This window comes from Astatotilapia calliptera, chromosome 3 (assembly GCF_900246225.1).
Source record: "Astatotilapia calliptera chromosome 3, fAstCal1.2, whole genome shotgun sequence".
Classification (NCBI taxonomy): Eukaryota; Metazoa; Chordata; class Actinopteri; order Cichliformes; family Cichlidae; genus Astatotilapia; species Astatotilapia calliptera.
The window spans coordinates 40,691,408-40,702,545 of NC_039304.1; the positions used below are offsets into that span (position 1 = coordinate 40,691,408).

Below are 11,138 nucleotides of genomic sequence, written 5' to 3' on the forward strand. Positions count from 1 at the left end.
GGCTGCAATCACAGCATTGTCAGATGGTGAAAGATGTACCCTTAGGCCCCCTCCTCGATTCAGTGATGGTTTTTTCCTTTTCATGTAAATAGCCTCTTTGACTCCGCGCTCAAACCAGCGTTCCTCCCTGTCCAGGATGTGTACATCCTCATCATAGAAAGAGTGTCCACTGGCCTGTAGGTGTAAACAGACTGCAGAGTCCTGGCCTGACGAGGTAGCTCTTCTGTGTTGTGCCATCTGCTTCGCCAGAGGTTGTTTGGTTTCCCCGATGTACAGTGGGGCAAAAAAGTATTTAGTCAGCCACCGATTGTGAAAGTTCCCCCACCTAAAATGATGACAGAGGTCAGTAATTTGCACCAGAGGTACACTTCAACTGTGAGAGACAGAATGTGAAAAAAAAAATCCATGAATTCACATGGTAGGATTTGTAAAGAATTTATTTGTAAATCAGGGTGGAAAATAAGTATTTGGTCAATAACAAAAATACAACTCAATACTTTGTAACATAACCTTTGTTGGCAATAACAGTCAAACGTTTACTATAGGTCTTTACCAGGTTTGCACACACAGTAGCTGGTATTTTGGCCCATTCCTCCATGCAGATCTTCTCGAGAGCAGTGATGTTTTGGGGCTGTCGCCGAGCAACACGGACTTTCAACTCCCGCCACAGATTTTCTATGGGGTTGAGGTCTGGAGACTGGCTAGGCCACTCCAGGACTTTCAAATGCTTCTTACGGAGCCACTCCTTTGTTGCCCGGGCGGTGTGTTTTGGATCATTGTCATGTTGGAAGACCCAGCCTCGTTTCATCTTCAAAGTTCTCACTGATGGAAGGAGGTTTTGGCTCAAAATGTCACGATACATGGCCCCATTCATTCTGTCCTTAACACGGATCAGTCGTCCTGTCCCCTTGGCAGAAAAACAGCCCCATAGCATGATGTTTCCACCCCCATGCTTCACAGTAGGTATGGTGTTCTTGGGATGCAACTCAGTATTCTTCGTCCTCCAAACACGACGAGTTGAGTTTATACCAAAAAGTTCTACTTTGGTTTCATCTGACCACATGACATTCTCCCAATCCTCTGCTGTATCATCCATGTGCTCTCTGGCAAACTTCAGACGGGCCTGGACATGCACTGGCTTCAGCAGCGGAACACGTCTGGCACTGCGGGATTTGATTCCCTGCCGTTGTAGTGTGTTACTGATGGTGACCTTTGTTACTTTGGTCCCAGCTCTCTGCAGGTCATTCACCAGGTCCCCCCGTGTGGTTCTGGGATCTTTGCTCACCGTTCTCATGATCATTTTGACCCCACGGGATGAGATCTTGCGTGGAGCCCCAGATCGTGGGAGATTATCAGTGGTCTTGTATGTCTTCCATTTTCTGATGATTGCTCCCACAGTTGATTTTTTCACACCAAGCTGCTTGCCTATTGTAGATTCACTCTTCCCAGTCTGGTGCAGGTCTACAATACTTTTCCTGGTGTCCTTCGAAAGTTCTTTGGTCTTGGCCATGGCGGAGTTTGGAGTCTGACTGTTTGAGGTGTCTTTTATACAGATGATGAGTTCAAACAGGTGCCATTCATACAGGTAATGAGTGGGGGACAGAAAAGCGTCTTACAGAAGACGTTACAGGTCTGTGAGAGCCAGAGATTTTCCATGTTTGAGGTGACCAAATACTTATTTTCCACCCTGATTTACGAATAAATTCTTTACAAATCCTACCATGTGGATTCATGGATTATTTTTTCACATTCTGTCTCTCACAGTTGAAGTGTACCTCTGGTGCAAATTACTGACCTCTGTCATCATTTTAAGTGGGGGAACTTGCACAATCGGTGGCTGACTAAATACTTTTTTGCCCCACTGCAGAAATCCTGCCAATCCTCCTGGCACTTAACAGCGTACACTATGTTACTCTGGTTGTGTCGGTGGACCCGATCCTTTGGGTGGATCAATTTTTGGCGAAGCGTGTTTTAGGGTTTAAAAGCCACAGAGACGCGGCGTTTAGAAAAAATGCGTCTCAACTGCTCCGATACTCCGGACATATACGGGATCACTACAGGTTTTCGCTTGTGCAGCAGTTGTCCTTCTTTCCTGGATTAGCTGGAGCTTTCTTTAGGTGCCTTCCCAGCTTTGACAAAAGTCCAGCTGGGATAACCACATTTACTCAGGGCCTTCTTGATGTGCTGTTCTTCTGCCTCCCTGGCCGCTGTGTCAGTGGGGATGGTGTTTGCTCTGTGTTGTAGCGTCCTGATGACACCCAGTTTGTGCTCCAGTGGATGATGAAAGTCAAACCTTAGATACTGATCCGTATATGTAGGTTTACGGTACACGTCAGCTTTTAGATGTTCCCCATTACTGATGGAAATCTCACAGTCTAAGAAGGCTAACCTGCCACTTTTCATATCCTCCCTGGTGAATTTGATGTGTCGGTCCACCGAGTTAATGTGATCTGTGAATTGTGGTACGTCCTGAGATTTGATTTTCACCCAGGTGTCATCCACATATCTGAACCAATGGCTTGGTGGTGTTCCAGGGTAGGATAGCAAAGCCCTCTTTTCCACTTCTTCCATGTACAAATTGGCCACGATGGGTGAAACTGGGGAGCCCTTGACACACCCATGTTTCTGCCTGTAGAACTGACCCTTGTATGTGAAGTAGGTGGAATGAAGACACAGTTTCAAAAGCAAACACACTCGGTTGATGCTGCGAGTGGTCCTGCTGCTGAGGTTGGTGTCATCCTGTAATCTCTTACGGACTACCTCCAACGCTTCTGTGACTGGGATGCAAGTGATGTAATGTCGTACGAGACCATGGTTTCATCTGCCTCCATAATGACATCTCTCACTTTCTCAACAAAATCCAAGGTGTTCTGGATGTGGTGCTCAGAGTATGGGCTCAAAATGTGGTCATAAATATTTTGTACTTGAAAATCAGGATTTGTATGTGTAAAAAAGATTTGTGTGCATAAAAAAAGATTTGTGTGTGGAAAACGTGCAAGTTACAAGTACGGATTTTGACCCTATGTTTCTTTCTTTCATCTGATTGGTCAATATCATGTCAATCACAAATGTAACAATCCAATCAGAGAACAGATGGGTTTGGCCGTCGGAAGTGGCGCCTTTTTTGAAGGACGATATGTATTTATTTTTTAAATAGTTCAGTTGAAGCATGGTTGAAAAGCAATGTCTGACTTTCATTGGTTAACATTTATAGAATTTTTATTTATTATTACTTTTGCCAGATTAAAGTTATTTCTGTGACCATTGTGAGTTTTTCTTTCACTGACTGAGGGGTGCCAACAATTTTGTCCATGTCTATCAACGCCATAAATGTTACAAACACAGACATAAATGTCTGTCCTATTTATAAGAGAAGTCTATCTGACTTCTTACCTCTAGAGGGCCTCCAAATATAAGCTGTTATATATGTTTGTCTTCTGTGAACAGAAAAAATGTTCTGCCGTTTCTGTCTGACAGACTTCTGCAGAGTGTAGACCAACACTCCCTCACGCTTATTTCTTGTAAAACGAAACTTACTGCTTTACTTCTCCTTTTTTGTCTTAGAGTTTTTCTTTTCTAAATACAGCTACAGTTGTACTTATACTGCATACTCTCCCACATATCCCATTCAAACACTCCCCCTGCGAGCCAACACTCTGGGTTTATCAAATACAATTAAAAAGCAGAATAAACATCGTAAACATTACAAAATATGACAAACACATAAATGTCTGTCCTGTTTATAAGAGCAGTGTTTTTTTTATACTCGCAGACACAGTGAATCAGTTCTGAGGCTGCTACAGTTTAGTTGTAGCCCTCCCCCTCTCCTACACTTACTGCTTTACTTTTTTTTGCCCAAGAGCCGTTATTTTTTTTTTCTTAATGAATCATACGAACTATTGAAATCCCCTGTGTACTAAAAACCTTCACTTATACTTATCTTGGATCCTGAAGTATTAAGCAAATAAAACAGTTCTGATACACAGAGTGCAAACTGTGTATCCACATTTTAAATTCAGTGGATACACAGTGGATGTTTTACTCAGACATGTGGTACTGATTCATCTAACCTGAAGATGAGTCAGTTAGTCCTGGCCATGCTTACAGTATCAAATTAAAGAAACCTTTAGAAAGTGTAGAGTAACTGTTGTGTCTGTAAACCCTGAAAGGACTCTGAGAAAGGTTTCAGCTCTGGGTTCGTGCAGTCTTGTGAAAGAAGAAAGTCTTTCCAGCTTGAAGGAGGTGCTGAGTCATTCAGGCACAAACTTTTTCTTTCTTTACTCAGTTACACATTTATTTTTTCCTGCTCTGTTAGTCTGCAGATTCAATCATTCACTTTTCAATCAACTCACTTTTATACAAGTATAAATAAAAAGGAAATCCTGCAGCAAAGCTCATGTTTGCTTTCACATATTTGTTGCTGTCAGAAAGAGTGAGGAGAGAGTGAGTGTCTGCTTTCTTACACTCAGTCAATGGGATTACACAACAGCCTAAGAGGGTAAAGGGCAGCTATGTGTTTCCTTTTCTGTGCACTGGTTTGAACTAACAACAGATCAGTGAAAGAAAAATATCCCATTTCAAACCACATTAACATAAACAGTCCACACTCATTGACACACATGGTTGTGTTTAAAGTAGAAAAAGCAAAAACTAAACTGTTTCCTGGCAGCCTGTGAAAAATACTCATTACAGCTTTCATCTATTTTGTTTATACCTCGAGTCATAGATCTTTTAGGTCTTTATTGTTCAAATGATATCTAAATCTTTACATACTTAAACAAATAATGCTAATCCTTGACAGTTTATCTCTTTGTGCCTGGAGCTGAGCTCAGGTGATTTGTTTGTGTCTCTGCGACTGCAGCAGCAGGTTTGCAGTGAGAGAGAGAGACGGTCATGTTCCACATTTAGCTTTGATTCCTTTTTGTTGAGTTTTGTAGAAAAGAGACTGAACATTCAAACATGTTAAATAAATAAACCTTCAGGACACTGCTGCATCACACCTGCTTATGAAGCATATGATGTTGGTCACTGTACATGTTCTGAAGTTTCCTCCATGATTTCTTTGTTTAGTCTTATTTTTATTAATCAAATATGTTGTTTTATTGTGTCTGTGACGTTTCTTTTCTTGCATTTTACAGCATTTTAGCCGTTGCTACTGTTTCACCTGGTTTCAATGCTAAATAGTCTACTAGCTAACATGATGTAGTCCATTTCTACATCTTTTCATCTTAAAAACATCGTTGGAAACATTATTTGGAATTATAAATCTCATTTTATTAGGTTTATTTTGTGTTCACATTGGTGTCTGCAGCATGGTACTGCCTCCAGGCAACAAAACACATGTTTGGTTATTACAGTGTGTTGAAATTATTTGTTTGCTTTTCTTTAAGGAACTAAATCTGCATGGGATGTACTGTCAGTCAATAATATCATTTTATACATTTTGAACCTGAAATAAATAAATAAACGAAAATCTGTGCATAAGAACCATACAAATACCTGTTTTTTTACAAAAACGAAGTAATTATTTTTTGTTTTAATAAACAGTATTTTTTATAAAATGTTATTCTTTAATTTGTTATGCAGTTAGACATGTATCTGAGAACAATAATGGTTAGCAGTGCTTCTAAATAAACACAGCATCATGCTGAAAACTCAGAACTAGTTGAGCTGCTTGTTATCAGCAACTTTGTTTAAAATGTTTGTAATGACTGAGAGTAAAACAGGACACTCAAACTACAAATCAGTCAGTGCCAACATGTGTTGTTATGAAACATCATAAACTCTCATGGTTTTCTAAGAAATGGTTGAACTGCATTCCAGACATGATGAGACAGGATTACATACTGTGTGTGTGTGTGTGTGTGTGGCAGTGCTGATGAATGCTGAGAGACGCTCCTCCTCTGATTCACCACTCTGTTTTTATTAAATATGATTGAAGAGCGTTTCTCACATAAATAGTAGAAGTCCATAAATAAACATCTCTCCTCTTCAAAACACAGCTAGAGATAACTTACAATCACAAATCCCCTCAATCTGAAACAGCCTCAGTTAAACTTCTTTGGTTTATTTGCTCTGACTGTGCAGAGCCATCACACAAAGGAGAGAGTACACAGATAAGATGAGAGATAACAGCAGAGGAGAAACTTTGTTTGCACATTTGAAATTCAAATCAGCCCACAGTACAGGGTCTGTTTTAGTCAGAGATCTGTGGTTCTGATCCACTGCCTGCTGAGTCCACTCTCCTCATACACTTAGCCTCCGAGTATTTAAGATCATAATATTTATATGGTTTTTTTTTTAATGGCAACAGCAGATCTCTGTTGTTTACTGTCCTGTCCTGCTGAATGGTAGGAGCAAGCAGTTTTAAGTTTGAAAGAAGTATAATTTGAAACAATTTCATGGCATGAAACAGCAGTAAAACACAGCAGGAGACGCTGATGACCTTTGACCTTCGTCCAAAGTTCGAGCCTTTTCTCTGCATTTAATTTAAGCATTAATATCACAGAATAACTGTTGGAATTTGCCGCTGATCAACAAACTGCTTGCTGGGCGGGACCATCTCTGTCCTTCCTTTGATAAACATTCAAAATGAAACTCACTCAGTGACCTCAATGTGATGTTAATATTTAGTTTTATGCTCATAGAAAAGGAAAACTTGGTTTTATTTTAAAGACTTGTTTATTTCAACAAATCTGTCATATTGAGCTCATGATCTACACCTGTGGTTGTTGTTTTATTTGCTCTGCTTAGACGCTTCGTTCCAGGAAGCCTGGGTGTGGCAGCCGAACCACTCCTCCAGAACATATAAGCTGTAACACAGCTGTTGCTTTCACTTTGGGGACTTTCCGCAGTGGCTCAATAAGCACCCTCGGTGCTTTTTCATACCTTTAGATTTGGAGATTATATTTAAGTTATCAGATATATTTGAAATGTACTGAAGACCTTTAAATGGAGCTAAAGGAGACAGTGGAACAACTGCGTCCCTTCACGGACGATGGAGGAAGATTAATGGTGAGGTCGTGTTTAAATTGTTTAAATTGTTTTCATTGTCACTGTTTTCCTTTTATTTTGACCTGCTTAGTTCACAGTGCGAGCTTCACAGCTAATGTGAGGCAAACAGGGACGTCTGGTTAAAGCTGGTGAACCTGAACGTTGAACCTTCAACTGTGCTCTGCTGTGAATTTAGCTGGGATCTGACAGTCACAGGTAGTAGCTACCGACCTAATCAGCAAATAACAAAACAACAACTTCATAGATCAATATTTAGGAAAAGCCGAGGCAGAAGCTGCAGTGGACGCTTCATTGTTTCTAAGACTCCGTTTCTCTTCACTGCTCTGTGTTACTTCACTCCAACTTTCCTTTTCCCCATGGCTGCTTACAAAGGAACAACAGAACAAACTCGACCGACCGGTGGTTTAGGCATATGTGACAAAGAGTGTGACAGCATAGAGTCTGTCGTGGGCAGTCCCTAACTGCTCACGACAGATGGGGAGTCCCTATAAGTGAAAACAATGGGCCAATCCAATTGCTCCTGATCAAAGCTACATATATCAGACGAGGCCCATTTAGTTTGTAAACAGTGGTTTGTGAGCTGTTCACATTAAGGACAAGTTTGGCTTTACAGACAACACTGATTGTCACTCTCCGTGATACACAGATCTTTGATGGTTTATCGAGGCAGAGAAAGTATGATGGATATTCTTCGTATTGGACTGCTCTGGGCTCTGCTGTTTGGAGTACTGCAGGCATTCGTCCATAAAGGTAAACTTAGCAAATGTTCAGGCTTATGTAAACTGAGCACTTTGCGTGTTTAACCAGTGATGATTTGTGGTCATAACTGTATACATACTTCTAGGGTTAGTGTTTCAAAATAGATGGTGGTTATCATCATCATCATCATTATTATTATTGCTGTTGTTAATGTTAACAACAATTTTATTTATATATATATATATATATATATATATATATATATATATTCTCTTCAATATAATGATCATAGTGCAGATATAAACTTTGCACGAACACCATCACGTATATACGACTATTAGCATGTATTTTTTTTAAAAACATCATAAACCTCAATTGTATTGATTTTCCTGATTTCAGTTTGAGTTTGTCATGCCCAGTGCAATATTATGCTCTCTGTTTAACGGTTCATGTTGCGTGTCCACGGCTGAAGTTTGTTTAAGTCAGCACTATATCTGAAATGAACACTGATATAGAGCCGCGGGTGCTGGTATAAAATTGTTGTATTACCTTGAAATATTTATAACCCAAAAATAATGAAGTGGAGGCACAGAAAGTGTCCTGTTTATTAAAAAAATATCTCTTTAAGAGGGATCTGAAAGACCGTAATGATTATTCAAACTGATATTCTCGGGAAGAGAGAGTTAGCTCAGTACTACAGCTTACAAGATCTGAGATAGCACGAGATATCTAGTCCAGAGGAGGCAGTAAAACTCAATACTAAAGTCCTAAACTCAATATTGAGATTAATACAAAAATAGAAAAGAAAGAATGTTTCAAGCACTGCAGATTTTCTGTTGTTGTTGTTTAAAGAGGAAAAAAGAGAGACTGTGACACCATCTTACATTACTTGTAAGATGGTTGTCATGTGACACATTTCAAGTAATTTGAGACGGTGCCGTTTCGCTCTTTCCTTATCAAGAGCAGGTTGAAGTTGTGTAATCTGTGGACTTTTATGTTTCTGTATGATTTTCTTGCACCGTAGTTTGTGTGAACGTTGTTGTTGAAAAGCATGTGTATGATGAGTTACAGTGATCTAATCTAGAGAAGATGAAAGCAGATTACTAGATTTGTTCATGCTTACTTAAGTCGAGGTTGTTATCAGAAATGACTGTGAGGATTTTACATTATTGGTCCAGTTTTATAGATCAGGAGCTCAGGTGTGTTTGTGAGTGCGCTGCATACACAGCGGCCAATGACAACTACCTCAGTCTTATTCATATTTGGCTGCAGAAAGTTTGTGCCATCGAACAGTTATTATGTTTGTTGTGTAGCAAAGGCCCTATATCTTATTGGAACTACATTACCCAGCAGACCGATGTAGTTATCTCCCGAGCTGACAGCAAAGCAGAGAGGAGCCCATCCTTTATTTGTTAAAGCAGGAGTTTGACTGTGGTATGTTTACAACACTTCTATTTTGTGATATTTGTGTTGTAGTTACTTCTAGTTTACTTACTACTATTTACTACTACTATTTAGTAAAAGTGTGAACAAGTGGTCACTTTAGTTTTGAACCTAATTGTTTCTATGATTGTGATTTCAAAGCTCCAGAAGTTAGTAATTGTACTTTGATCCCTTTAACCTCTCTGCTTTGTGTCACTTTCTCTCTTTCAGACCAGAAAAACATCACAGCTGGACAGAACGTCACTCTGCCGTGTCGAGCTCGAGACAACAACATCCCCATCATAGTGGTAGAGTGGAGCAGAGCTGACCTGGGCAAAGAAAGTGTCCTAATGTACCGGGATAAGCAGCTGGATCCAGATCACCAGCATCCATCTTTTAAGAACCGGGTGGATCTGCAGGACAGACAGATGAAGGATGGAGACGTGTCTCTGATTCTGAAGAACGTGACGATTAATGACACTGGAACATACGAGTGCCGTGTCATCATGAAAGGAGCAAACCGCAGGAAGAGAGCAAATTTGAAGACTTCCCCCATCAGAGTCATCTACCTTCATGTTGTTGTTCCTCCAGGTGAGTGAGTAGAGTTGAGTGTGTGTGTGATCAGAGGTGAAGCTGCTTCCTGGTTGTTGATGTTTGTTTCTAAAGATGTTGTTGATGAGACTTTGTAGAAAGCAGCTGGTCTGAGTGATGTGATCAGAGTGCAGTAGATAATGTCTGACAGCAGTTTGAAGAGGAAATGGATTCTGTTCTGTTCTTCACTCATCACCTACCTGACAGCTGACACCTCACACCTGTTTCTCACCTGCAGGTCAGCCAGGAGGACTCACAGAGGATGGAGGGAAGGAGGATGGAGGGAAGGAGGCAGGGAAGGAGGCAGGGAAGGAGGATGGATCTTTTGGACTCGTCATTGGTCTTTCAGTTGCTGCTGTGGTGTTTTCTGCTGCTGTTGTTCTTTTTTTGATCTATAGAAAACATAAACAATGTAATCAGGACTCACACCATCCTCCCACTGAACCACAGACTGAAATGTCTGAGAGTTTTCTAAACTCTGAATCTCCTGCTGCTGAATACAATGACAGAAATGACCTGGAAGCAAACAACTGTCACGGACACTCCAGAAGGATCCCTGATGTCACTCTGACACTTGCTGACTCCTCAGGAAACAGCAGGACTGCTTCCAGAGAGAAACATCAGAGTGCAGTAGATAATGTCTGACAGCAGTTTGATTCTGTTCTGTTCTTCACTCATCACCTACCTGACAGCTGACACCTCACACCTGTTTCTCACCTGCAGCTCAGACAGGAGGAGACCCTGGGCTGGAAGCTGGTCTGTCAGTTTTTGGTGTGACTTTTTTTTAAACCTGAAACAATTTTTTCACCTTCTCTTTGTACCGAACAAAAGCTGGTCTTAAGCTATATTTATATTATAAGCTAATGAAATGTTTCATAACTAAAATCTGACAGTTGAGCTTTCAGATTACTGCAGTACTATTTTATCTACCTCATGCTTTATAACCTATTTATTTGCCTCATTACAAAATGTCCAACTAATGTTCCTTCTGCTATCAGTTAATGAAGCTTCAGTAGAAAATTGAATCAGTCTATTTCAGCTTTAGCACTGGATACATGAAAATCTATTTACTGTCATTTCATTGTTTTTATAGAAAACAGATCAACTAGTCTGACAGGTGCCTCTTCATCACAGAGGTAACACTGTGATCAGTAACATTAGACATTCATTGTTATTAAATGTTCTCATTAGTTTGTTTCTGTTTCTTTATTGTATTGATACATTATTACACATAATTCTCAGAAATTATAAGAGCAGAATACAAACAGACCATGACACATTTTTCAGGGATTCTCAGCTGCCAGAAGCAGATCAGAAAAGATCATAATGTTTTATATTCTGTAAATGATCAAATAATGAAGAAATAAATGATGTCAACGTTAATTCTCAGTGTGTCATGTGTGTTATTAATA

General features: G+C 40.1%; 1 protein-coding gene across 2 annotated transcripts; it reads left to right on the plus strand.

The window, feature by feature from the left end:
- The first annotated feature begins 6,854 nt into the window (after nt 1-6,854).
- On the plus strand, nt 6,855-10,396 carry LOC113019544 (uncharacterized). Of its 2 annotated transcripts, XM_026163300.1 has the most exons (4): nt 6,855-7,014; nt 7,661-7,764; nt 9,367-9,726; nt 9,965-10,396. In XM_026163300.1, the coding sequence occupies exons 2-4, from the start codon at nt 7,668-7,670 to the stop codon at nt 10,369-10,371; spliced, it is 864 nt and encodes a 287-aa protein (XP_026019085.1). In that variant the 5' UTR covers nt 6,855-7,014; nt 7,661-7,667; the 3' UTR covers nt 10,372-10,396. The 2 variants fall into 2 exon arrangements, with proteins under 2 accessions (XP_026019085.1, XP_026019086.1); XM_026163301.1 differs by lacking the exon at nt 6,855-7,014 and having other exon boundaries at nt 7,026-7,764.
- Nucleotides 10,397-11,138: the final 742 nt, after the last annotated feature.

Excerpts from the sequence above, each read along its gene's own strand:
- LOC113019544 (XM_026163300.1), top strand. The coding sequence starts at position 7,668 with ATGGTTTATCGAGGCAGAGAAAGTATGATGGATATTCTTCGTATTGGA. Across the intron at positions 7,765-9,366 it reads GCAGGCATTCGTCCATAAAG|ACCAGAAAAACATCACAGCT; the intron begins GTAAACTTAGCA and ends TCTCTCTTTCAG. Across the intron at positions 9,727-9,964 it reads TCATGTTGTTGTTCCTCCAG|GTCAGCCAGGAGGACTCACA; the intron begins GTGAGTGAGTAG and ends TCTCACCTGCAG.